A 13,136-nucleotide genomic window follows, 5' to 3' on the forward strand; every position below is an offset into this window, starting at 1 on the left:
TCCGATCACTGGTATCAGTGCGAGGAATAGTGCCACACCATTGGCGACAGTGGGGGGGAATAGTGCCCCATCATTGGTGTCAGTGGGAGGAATAGTGTCACACCATTGGTGTCAGTGGGGGGAATAGTGCTCCATCATTGGTGTCATTGATTGGTGGAATAGTGCCCCATCAATGGTGTCAGTAGAGGAATAGCACCCCATTATTGGTATCAGTGGGAGGAATAATGCCCCATCATTGGTGTCAGTAGAGGAATAGTGCCCCACTTTTGGGGTCAGTGACAGGAATAATACCCCATTGCTAATGTCAGCGGGAGGAATAGTGCCTCAAGGGCCAGATAAAGGCAAGCAGAGGGCCACATCTGGAGACCACTGGACTAGAACATTATTTCAAGGCCTCCTCTGCTTTAAAAAGGTTGATAATGGCTTGATTAATTGAAGTGAACACAATTTAACTTATTTGCTATACTATAAGAACATGCACTTTGCTAAATTAATAGTCACTACTTCTTTAGTAAATCAATTATTTTTTAAACCAAACGAAAAAAAATACATAATTCAAATTGTAACTCCTTTTTGAGTGGAAACAGACATTAACTGTCTTTTCTCTGTCATCTTTGACAAGCGAATTGAGGATATGTAGGATTTCAGAGTTAAATAATTAATATCTCTGTAGAAATGCTGGTGTGCATTGCTACAGCTGTGGGACAAAGAGCATGGAAGAGAAAACAATGACTGACTCCAATGTGTGCCCAGCTTTAAAACAGCATTACTCATAATGAAGTATATTTTATAAAAAAAGACATTACTTCAAAGAAGACCTAGCATCAGATGAAAATGTATTATGTGAAATGCTTGCATGTTCATATGTAAGTGTACAGCTTCATGCACATGTCCGTACAGTGCACAGAGCCTGCGTAATGCCATTCCTGGAAGAAGCTGCCTCTGCATTCAGGGGTCAATTAAGATACATTAGAAGACGTGGCTGAATGCGGTTGTATGCTGAGGGTTGCGTAAAGCACCTGCATACACACTGATGTATGTGGCCAGTGCAGATAATGTGCAAATAGTGTGCATGTGGGTGTACTATGGAAAACCTTTAATCACATGTCTGATGAAGGGGTCCTGCGAGACTCCAACATGTTGCCTTGCTGTAACTATGTGATCAATTATTAAAACATTTGGACCCATATTGGTGATCCTCAGTGTGCTGGTGACATTCTCCCATTCTGATTCTGTTCGGTTGCAGCCAACAGTCGCTGCAGCACCCACTTGTACACACAGCCATTTTTAATGCAGGAACGTGTGCGTTTGGATTGTACACTTGCTCTACGGAAAACCTGGCGCCTCCTCTAATGCATCTCATTGGGTGCACGTGTGCAGTAGCAGACCTGGGAATGTCATTATGCATGTTCTGCAATCTGTACGGCCTCTTCATGGCCATGTGCATGAAGCCTTACATTTTTTTTTACCAACTATCAAAGAAATCACAGTACACCCCTTACCAAAGGACGCAGCCGCCTTCAGGCTCTATGGTAGGAAGCTACTTTCAAGATTGAGATGGCAACCCATTTTTAATACAGTCATTTCAATTAAGTGCATGTGCATTTCTAGACTTCTATGCTAGTGTTCACAAGGCCCCTTGCACATGGACATAACAATTTACTGATATTTCTATCCAGGATCATGCTGACAGGGGCTGACATGTGTGTATATGTGTATGTGTGTACACATATATGCATGTTAAAATCTTCATCCTCTCCTAGCTGCCAGCTTTTGAATTTATGTATATACGCCTCTGTGCATTTGTGAATACATATACACATAAATTAATGCACTCAAATCTAAAATATTCTTTTTACTACATTTGCTTTCTGTTGCTGGGGTGTCCTTAGAAATCTATTGAAACCTGCAGCAGATGCGCACTAGATGCATTTAGAGTGTGGTGCTGTAAACACACTCAGAATGTGGGTTTCCTGAACTGCTTTCCGGTGTGAACTGGCACTAAATGTCTGATCTAGCTCACAACTGTTCTGGCTCTCACCTTGTGATTTGCTACAAATTTACAATGCTGCAGTTTAACCAGTGGGGGAGACAGAGGATGTCATTTCTCCATATGAAGTAATTTCTCTATATGCATGGAAGGTAGGCATCTCATTGGTCTGAGTAAGATACGCCCATCTGCGAAACGCGTTGGCGTCATAAGTCAGATACGTCACTTCCGATCGGACGCATTGGTGCCACACACATAGTACTTCAGGGGAGGCGGCAATACACACCGGCAATGAGCGGTGCTAGGCTACACCAGTACCAGGATGGGAGCAGAGCCCGTTTACTTCAAGTCCCGATGGTGGCGGCTGCCTCCGGGACTATGGGCGGTTACCCTGATGGAGGAAACTCTGCAAGAATATCACCTAAAGCATGGGTGGTGAGTGATATGCAGCATATATGAACGGGAATACAGCGCATCTACGCCTTTGCATATCTATTTAAAGTGACTCACTAATTGACTTCCCATATGTCACCTATTTATTTCAGGATGGGGACATCATGTTACTTTGTTTAAAGGTGCATTGCACCCCATATTCACTACAAGGCACGGATGATCCTCTATTTCCCATTATTACATGATTTATAAGGAGGTGTGCAGCCCACATGTTGCGGTGAAGAACCCCCTTGTGGCAGGGCCCTGCCATTTCTACAACACTGTGGAAGTCATATGGTGATATAACCATGGCTATCCAGTTCATCTTATCAAGATTATGGACATTACTGCTACTGCTTGACATTTCACCACCTGCTCTTGCTACATATACCTACCGTAACTACTACCTGTTCTGGTTATTACCAAGCTAGTGGTTGTGGAGGCAGATTGTCTTTTTATATTTTATATTCTATATACACCTGTCAAGGTCTATTGGACAACTATATCCACTATCTGGTACTTGTGATCAGCCATATATTGCATTGTTGTTATGCCACGTTTGGTCCAATTTTTTGAAACACCTCCTGTATGGCGGTGTAACCATTGTGTCAGTGCTGCATATGTATTAGACTTACTGTCACTATATCTGCAGCACTTTATTACTTTGACCGGTCAGGCCATCTGTTTTTAAATGATTTTAGGTCAATTTTGATGTATTATGTCATTCTGAGGTGATGGTGAACTGAGGTACTGTATTTACCTTATATGTCCACATGTGTATTGTGTAATAAAGCATAATTTTTTTAATTACTTTGAGTATCGCATTCTGTCCATAATGTAACCGCTTTTTTGTGACTCTCTTTTCATGTTCCTTTTTGCTGTATGGTGTTTTGGTTACTGGGCAGATAAATGTACATTTAGCGATACGTGTTATTTATAAAGCCCCCTATTATTTCCAATTTTACAAGTAATTTCTCCTGCCTGCAGCAGACTGATGATATCATCTCCACCTAGGTTAAATCACTGAACTGGAGCTCCAGGACGGCTTGTTACTGATAAAAGATGGAGCTCTTCTGAAAAATCATACCATTGTATTTTGTCATGCCAGGAATGTTTTAATGTAGAATTAGAAATTTAGGTGGCATTCATATGTGAGCTGTCTTTGGTCGTTGCTGCTAACTTTTTTATTTGAGGGCTTTTACATTTTTTTTTTAGCCAATAAAAATCTAGGTACTAATGGAAAAAAACATGCATTAGCAAGATTAGCGTGTTTGTGTACATTTTGCACGTTTTTTTCAGGCATTTCCATTAAAGTCTTTTGTGGTCAAAAACACCTGTGGCTTGTAGCGCAAAAGAATCGTATGTACTTTAAGATTCAAACAAAACTATGCGCAGATGTGAATAGGCACAAATGGAAACCATGGGATTTTAGATATTGAGCATATTAGAGCTTTAGCCTGGGTTCACACTTGTGCGGTGCAACATACTGCATGTGATTCGCACAGGAACCGCACCGCTTTCCTGTACAAATCACATGCAAATTCTGTGTGGTGCGATTTGAGCTATACTTTGTGTATGGCTCAAATTGCACCACATTTGCACCAAAAAGGTGCAGGACCCTTTTTTTGGTCCGCACTAGAATCAGATCGCATGGGTGGTCACACCTATGCGATCTGATTCTGCACATCACAGTGCATTTTGCAAACTGTCTTTAACTTGAAATACACACCCGCAATGGTTTGTTTGAACGGGGTGCGATTATGATGTGGTGTGGAAATCGCACAGAAACCGGTGCAAATTTCGCACCACATCAGTGTGAACCCAGGCTCATGGTACAAAATGCTCAGGTTTGAATGGGGCCTTACTGAACAGATCCTTTACACTTTCAGACACTGCATGCAAGTAACAGAACACATAGCAAGGTATTTTGTTATTTGTAAAGCTTTGGAGAACATATAAGTTGTGTATTACAATAATCATAATATCATAAGTCACATATCACAATAATCATAAGTCATGCAGCACAATAATATTATTATAAGTCACATCACATATCACAATAACCATAATATCATACATCATATATCACAGTAATCATAATATTATAAGTCATGTATCATAATAACCACAATATCATGTCACTTATCACAATAATCATATTATTAAAAGTCAGGTATCACAATAATTCTAATATCATAAGTCACACATCACAATAATCATAATATCATACGTCATGTATCACAATAATCATAATATCATCAGTTACATATCACAATAACCACAATATAATAAATCATGTATCACAATAATCATAATATAATGAGTCACTTATCACAATAATCATATTATTATAAGTCATGTATCACAGAAAAAATTGTAATATAAATCACGTATCACAATAATCATAATATCATAAGTCACATATCACAATAACCATAATGTCATAAATCATGTATCACAATAATTATAATATCATAAGTCACATCACAATAATCATATTATTAAATCCTCTCTTGTATTAAAAGAGGTATAGACTCCAGAGAGAGAGATATAATTTTACCCCGGTACAAATCATTAGTAAAACCTCATCTGGAATATGCAGTTCAGTTTTGGGCACCAATTCACAAAAAGAACATTGGAGAACTGGAGAAAGTACAGAGAAGGGCAACCAAACTGATAAGAGGCATGGAGGAGCTCAGCTATGAGGAAAGATTAGAGGAATTGAATTTATTCTCTCTTCAGAAGAGGAGATTAAGGGGGGATATGATCAACATGTATAAATATATCAGTGGTTCGTATAGTGAACTCGGTGTAGAGCTATTCACCCTGAGGTCATCACAGAGGACAAGGGGGCACTCTTTACATCTGGAGGAAAAGAAATTTAATCTCCAAACACGGAACGTTTTCTTCACAGTGAGAGCTATGAAAATGTGGAATAGACTCCCTCAAGAATTGGTTCTGGCCAGCTCAGTGGATTGCTTCAAAAAATGCCTGGATTCTTTCTTAGATACACAGAATATAACTGGATACTAACATGTATAGGTAAAGTTGATCCAGGGAATATCCGATTGCCTCTCAGGGGATCAGGAAGGAATTTTTTTCCCTGCAGGAGCAAACTGGATCATGCTTTGCTGGTTTTTTGCCTTCCTCTGGATCAACTGTAAGTGTAGGATTATACATTTTTTTTTTTAGTGTTGAACTGGATGAACTTTTGTCTTTTTTCAGCCAGACAAACTATGTAACGAAGGAACCCTGGTTGAAAAGCTGTATTTATTTATGATTTGCTGAATTTGCACAATAAAGAACTGAATTCATAAAGAAATGAGGTGTGCTGGCAATATATCTGTTGAACATGGTGCCATCCATTGCTTGCTATAGTACCTCACTTGCAAAGGGTGATAGCAGTTTGGTGTGTGATGGGGATATCTTTATAACTGGTATCTTCTTCCTGATTTATACTGCACTGTTGGAACACAATATAAAAACAATATGAAAATAGATGTCAGGCATTCATACTTGTTTTCAGTACAATTTACTAGAACATTGCTATAACCTGGAAACAGACGTATAAAATATATTGTTTGACTAATTAGTGAATTGCTGCATATACTAATGCATTTTTCTTGGTAAGATGCCCTTTTGCTTATTTTATTTTTCTGTGTTTTTATTTGTTTAATAATCAGCCTTTAAATTATTCAAAATGCTTTTACTAATTACAGTATAGTATCTGACATATAATAGTAAATGTCTGTCACTGAAGAATGTAAAATAGTTTGCTTGTACTCATTAATAGAATAACAGCGCCTCCTGCGGACCGACACTATAGAAAGTGCTATATTCTCTAATATTTTACTTTTCATTCTCTAAAACAGTGTATTCTAGTGCCATCTGCTGGCATTTTCAACTACATTCACATAACTCCTGTATTGATTTGTGATAAGGAATGTGCAAACATTAATGAGGTGTAATGAAATATCTGAGTCACCTGTTTTATTTTGTTTTTGTGTTTTCACAGGAGAGAATAATTTGCAGAACGAAAATGGTAATATTTTAAAACTACTTTTTCATATTGCAACTTCATTTAGTGACTTCTCCATACTGGTTAAATAGTCTTTATTAAATGTTCTATTTAATAAAATAAACAAACACTGCAGGTTGCAATAATAATATGTTATTCAAAGTCTGAAATATTTTCTTTTTTAAAATGTAATATTCTCATATTAAATATTTTGTAGTTATTTTATAATGCAAATTTATGATTTAAAATTTAACATTTTATTACTAAATATTTTACGTCATTGTTATTTTTATATAAAATATTGTTACAATTCATGATCAATGTGCACAAAATCATTGATTAAAGTGGTTGTAAACCCTTATATATACCCAGTGAAGTTACTGGCCTCAGGGGATACACAGAGATGACACAAATCCTCTTACATAAGTTGTACCTGTCTATCTACAGTCTTCTCTTCTCTACATCCTCTCAACATCCAGAATTTACAAATCTTTCCTGAGCTTTCAGAAAACATGAGGCAGAGAGCTGAAATTACACACTGAAGAGCTCAGTGAGGATAGCTCTAAGAACTAATTGGAAAGAAAGGACACACCACCCTTCACATATCACACAGGAACAGAGCTGAGGCTGTCAATCACAGGTTGTGTGCTAGAGCTCCCTCGCCTGTCACCTTATTTCTCTTGGTGTCAGGAAAAATTTTCAGAAGTAACTAATTCTGATAGCATAGCACCAAAACAGCAGATACTGACATGACATGCTCTTAACTGAGACAAGTACACCCTATTGAGAGACATGCTTTGTTCATAATTCATGCCTGAGGAACAAATATAGACAGAGGAAATTGGTTTCAAAAGAGGGACTTCCCCTTCCTCCCCAAAATGAGGGACAGTTGAGAGTTTTGTCCCTTACGTAAGTTCCCTAATAATGCATTTCATTGAGTAATTCCTTATTGGAAAGCTTTCCCCTGCTTCCTGTCCTTGTGGCATCTGAACAACCAAAGGAGGGAGCGGTTGCTACTTGGACAGCAAGGCACAGACCACAATAGAAACATTGTGAGAAGTTCTCATTTTTCCTCACTAAAACTGTAGTTTGTGTTCATGTTGGAGCATTTTATCATTTCCAAACTGGACAAATAAGTGAAAGTTTAGTAACAGGGATACAATAACAAAAGAATAAACTCAGGCTCTAACCTCCCCCTGCTGCATCCAAAACACAATGCAAAGTTTTGGTTTTCTTGTCACCATTCTTTTTGCTGTCCATGCTCTTCAGCAGATATTGAATGAGACAGAAGTAGTGAGCATAACAGCACATGACTTGTTTATTATTTAAAGGATGGACTCACAGTGATCTACACTCAACAGCCACTTTATTAGATATACCTGTTCAATTGCTTGGTAACATAAATTGCTAATCAGCCAATCACATGGCAGTAACTCAATGCATTTAGGCATCTAGACGTGGTGAAGATGACTTGCTGAAGTTCAAACAGAGCATCATAATGGGGAAGAAAGGGGATGGACTGGTTTGAGTATTTCAAAAACTGCTGGGGATTTTCACACACAACCATCTCTAGAGTTTACAGAGAATGGTTCGAAAAAGAGAAAATATCCAGTGAGCGGTAGTTGTGTTGACGCAAATGCCTTGTTGAGGTCAGAGGAGCATGGGCAGACTGGTTCAGGATGATAGAAAGGTAACAGTAACACAAATAACCACTCATTACAACCAAGGTATGCAGAATACCATCTCTGAATGCACAAAATGTCAAACCTTGAAGCAGATGGGCTACAGCAGCAGAAGACCACGTCGGGTGCCACTCCTGTCAGCTACGAACAGGAAACAGAGGCTACAGTTTGCACAGGCTCACCAAAATTGAACAATAGAAGATTAGAAAAACGTTGTCTGGTCTGATGAGTCTGGATTTCAGTTGCGACATTCAGATAGTAGGGCCAGAAATTGGCGTAAACAACATGAAAGCATAGATATATCCTGTCTTGTATCAATGGTTCATGGATGTGCAGCCGACAAATATGCAGCAACTGTGTGACCCTATCATCTCATTATGGACCAAAATCTCTGAGGAAAGTTTCCAACACCTTCCGACAAAGAAGTTCTAAAAGGAGGTCCAACCCGGTACTAGCAAGGTGTACCAAACAAAGTGGCTGGTGAATGTATATTAGAGCTATCGTCCCATGTTCAGTTTTTAACTCATACCACATTGAAAATATTAGGTGGATTTCCTAACAGCTGAGGGCATCCATCAACTGAACCTTTCTACAGTTACAAAAAACATGGGTCCAAAATGTCCCAGGGCCAGACTTTATGCAGCACACTCAAACTAGCCCATTTTCTGTGTTATGGACAGGACATCACTAGAAACCAGTTTCTTTTCAACAGCAAACCACCAGCTATCTTTTTTCTGCCCATGAGGGCCTCATGGGAGGGAAACAAAGTTTACCATCAGAAAGCCGCTAATCCTTATCAATTGTAGCTCTTAGTTCCGCTTACTTCACATTTACTGCAGTCACTCTCTCTTTGGCCTCTTCCAAACCCTTTTCTGCAGCTAGTTGTACTAAATTTGGACAGGTCCCCTCTATGGTACAACAGGAGTAATGGAAGTCCACACAGTTGGATATCTGTGTACAAGCAGAGGACAAGCATGAAATCTCATCAGACTTATGGCAAACAGACTGAATATGCAATGTTAGATGCATGATCTGTAAGGCCCCTTTCACACGGGCATTCTGTATGTTCGTTTTTCATCTGTCTATTTACTGATGAAAAACGGACACCCATGTATTTCTATGGACTAGCGGATGTAAATGGATGATGATCTGTTTACATCTGTTAACATTCGTTTTTTTGAACGGAAGAAAACCCTATTTTTCTTCCATAAAAAAATGGGCGAAAAACAGATGTAAACAGACGAAAAATGGATGTAAACTGATGAAAAACTGGTATGAACTGATGAAAAACTGATGTAAACTGATCTGTTTTTTCTTGGAAAAAACGAGACTGAACTGGTGAAAAAAACGGAATGCCCGTGTGACCCTTAGGCCTTGAACTCCAATTTCATGACTAATGGATTCTTCTCTACTACTTCCTAAGGGCTCTTTCACACAGGGACTAAGGATAAAAGCAGCCTGTGCAAGTCCCAACAGAGGAGTGGACACCCAGGGAACAGCTGACGCGTTTCGAAGATGAAAGCTCTGATGAAGAAGGTTCGTCCTTTGAAACGCGTCAGCTGTCCCCTGTGTGTCTACTCCTCTGATGGGACTCGTGCAGGCTCCTTCTATCCTTAGTCCCTTTGAGGACTTACATGCATGATATACTTCAGTGTTTTTGAGTATTATTCTGCAATTAATAAATTTTGGCTTACTGAGGTAATGTGCAAGGTCGGTGCGCTCTTTGTTTGTTTTCGCTTCACAGTAAACCAACTTGTATCTGTTTACACCCGTCAACATCCGATCCGATCTGCCAAAAAGGGATGGATGGGGATCCAATTCCCTTTCCGTCCGTCGGATTGGCTCGGATGGAAACGGTCAGACGGTTCGTTTTCATCCGACCACCCATTGAGGAAAGCGAGCAGCTCTGTGTCCACTCTGCAGCAGCAGAGCAGACACAGAGCTGTCATCCGCATACTCAGCGGGGATCAGTGGAGCAAGCAGATCCACTAAACATGTCTGCCCCATATGAAAGGACCCTAAGGTATAAAAACTTTGAACAATTGGGAAGCACAGTTAAACATACTGTCCCCCCTCCCTCAGGATAGAGGAACACTGAACAGCATCTACATTGTGGTTTCTGGACAGCATTTCAAAGAGAGAACAAAAACACCTACCCCTCCCTGCTTTGATGCTCTGCTTCCTGAAACTATTAGGTCCTACTCCCTCTCACACTAGTACACTCTTTCTCGAAACTGAGGAAAATCAACTGACATAACCGTCCATGCAATGAATTTCTCACAAAGGAAAGTAACACCCTTTATAGACCCTATAATAATGGTATGAATGAGCTTCTGGACCAAAAATAAAAGTAGTAGCTGCCTGACTATGAACAAGCTTGCAGCAAGTGAAATTCGAGTGAAGCTACAACTCCAGATTAACTAGACATTTGCAGTATGAAAAAATGTGTTTTGTTTCGATTTCTTATTTAAATAATTTTGTTTTGTTAAATTTGAGTAATTTAATTTGTTTTTGGAATTAGTTTCATTTTCAAATTCGATTCCATGCGATTCTAATTTGATTTAAACCAATTCAGAAACTTTACATCAGCATTTGAATCGACATTCAAATTTGAATTGGCATTCAAGTTGGCATTCAATTCTATTCAAAATTCAAATGATGGTAGATGGCTATATTTTTTCTATTCTATTGTTTTATGTATTCTCTTATTTTATATTCTATTCTCTTATATTATATTCTTTTCTATACTAATCTATTAGAATTTGAATTTATTATACATGAAATTTGAATTTCGGAAGATGGTTATATTCTTTCTATTTTATTCTATTCTGTTCTATTTTAATTTTTTTATATTCTATTCTATTATTTTCTATTCTGTTCTACTCTTTTCACCTATTTTTTATTCTTTTCTATTGTATTCTAATCTATTAGAATTCAAATTTATTCTATTTGAAATTCCAGTTTCGGAAGTTGGTTATATTCTATTTTATTCTTTTCTACTTATTGAATTCTATTCTGTTTTTTTTTAATATTATATTCTATTATTTTCTATTCTATGCTATTCATTTCTATTCTAATCTATTCTATTCAAATTCAAATTTATTCTATTCAAATTCCGGGAGACAGTTATAGTCTGTATATTTTATTCTATTCTATTGTTTTTTCTATTATATTCTTTTCTTTTCTATGATATTCTAACCTATTCAAAATTCAAATTTTGGATGACAACTATATTCTTTCTAGTTTATTTTTATTAAAAATTAAAAATTTCAGAAGACAGTTATATTATTTCTATTTTATTGTTTTTTTTCTTTTCTATTCAAGTTTATTCTATTCGAATATCGGAAGACAATTACATTCTTTCTGTTGTATTCTTTTGTATTGTATTCCATTTTGTATTCTATTATTTTCTATTCTAGTCTAATCTATTCTAAGTTATTCTTCTATGTTCTATTCTATTATTTTCATATTCGAACTTGAGTCGAATTCGAGTCAAATTTGAATGTAATCTGAATTTCATTTCCTAATTTCGGATTCGTTACTATCGTAATTCGGAATTCAGATTACAAATTTACAAATTTAGATCCAAATTGGCAAATAACGAAAAATTTGTCTGAATTTCGATTCAGAAAAAAACGAGCAGCACATGTCCAAGATCAACATATTTGTTTTAGGTTAGCAATTTGGAAAATTTTAGAGCAGTTGAATCATATTGACATCTAGGGTATTAGAATTTTCAGGAGACATCAGCAATGAAGGTTTCAGGATTCCTCAAAACACAGGTTTCCTATAAACATACCATAGTGTGATCTATGGTATTTTTATATGTAGAATAAGTAGAAATAATTTATTTGTACTGTATTAATATATTTGTTAAATGTTTCTCATGACAGATAAACTATTACCGCCACTTTACTCCACTCTCAGCAACCTGAATCTATCTATCGATAACATGCCAGATACTGCCTCTGATACACAAAATAATTAGTTCTCCTATAGTATAAATCAGTTATAAGTGCTAGTGCAGCCTAGTCTGAGGGTTAGTTTACTAAATGTGAGGGAACTAGTAAAGGAGATCTATACAAATAAATCTAAGCTAAAAGACAAGACAGATGTACCATGCTGTTCTCATGAGTTTTTATCATATCTGTCAATTTTCATACTGTGTGTGATATTTAAACATTAGTAATTCAGTAGTCCAAGGAAAAGTCGTAAGTAGTTCCAAAGGTAGTTTATCTGGTCCATTGTCTGAAATTATATGTGTTGAGTCACAGTCATACTTCATAATAAGTTGTTTCTTCATAAACCAAAACATCCAGGATTGTTGATCTTCTGGTCCTCTGCTGCACTCAGTGGTTTCTCCTGTCCACAACACGAATACATCATAGTAGTGATATGGGAGTTGGTGGGAGGAACCACTGGGTGCAGTAAGAGATAAGGAGGTTTAAGTAAAAGATAAGGAGAGAGCACTCTTGGAGATCTTTAGAAAAGCATAATCCACTATAAGCTATTGGGCTTCTCAGGATGGAATATGGCTACATTCATGTTTATGGGGAGCTACAGTGGGGAAGATTTTTTTTTTTTTATTTACAGAATATATTTTCACAATTTATTTTATTACAGATTCATCCCAATCTGACCAGCAAACATCCACAACCACTGTCTCCATGGAAACTCCCATACTTACAGTCAACAGCCCTGCTGTTCCCAATGCACGCACTTCTCCAGTCTTCTCCAGTATGTACTTTCTCAAGCTTGGGTGGGCAAGCAAGCCTACAGAAGCATTTTTATTACAATGTGAAAAATAGTGATGGGAAATCCAGCTAATTTATCCTGATGCCTGTTTCACATGGGTCAATATTCTGAGCTTGCTGACACATTTATTAACTGGCAATAGGAAAAGAAAGTGGAACCAGAGTAGAGGTATACAGTATACTCCGCTTCTGCTCTCAACGTACCATGGACTTTATTGGCACATCACGAAATATATAGTAGAGATCCAATGAGTTTATTA

General features: G+C 37.5%; 1 protein-coding gene across 6 annotated transcripts in view; it reads left to right on the forward strand.

Moving 5' to 3' along the window:
- Positions 1-13,136, forward strand: part of PTPRC (protein tyrosine phosphatase receptor type C) — a 247,863-nt gene that overhangs the window by 82,293 nt on the left and 152,434 nt on the right. For 3 of the 6 annotated variants that reach the window (XM_089688681.1, XM_089688682.1, XM_089688683.1), the window contains exons 3-4: positions 6,438-6,464; positions 12,746-12,859. In XM_089688681.1, the coding sequence (XP_089544807.1) occupies positions 6,438-6,464; positions 12,746-12,859 (141 nt within the window). The remainder of the gene's footprint in view (positions 1-6,437; positions 6,465-12,745; positions 12,860-13,136) is intronic. The other 3 variants (XM_089688684.1, XM_089688685.1, XM_089688686.1) reach the window with 1 other exon arrangement.

The sequence above is a fragment of the Staurois parvus genome, unplaced genomic scaffold (genome assembly GCF_062004578.1).
Source record: "Staurois parvus isolate SC_StPar_1 unplaced genomic scaffold, SC_StPar_1.0 ptg000450l, whole genome shotgun sequence".
Taxonomy (NCBI): Eukaryota; Metazoa; Chordata; class Amphibia; order Anura; family Ranidae; genus Staurois; species Staurois parvus.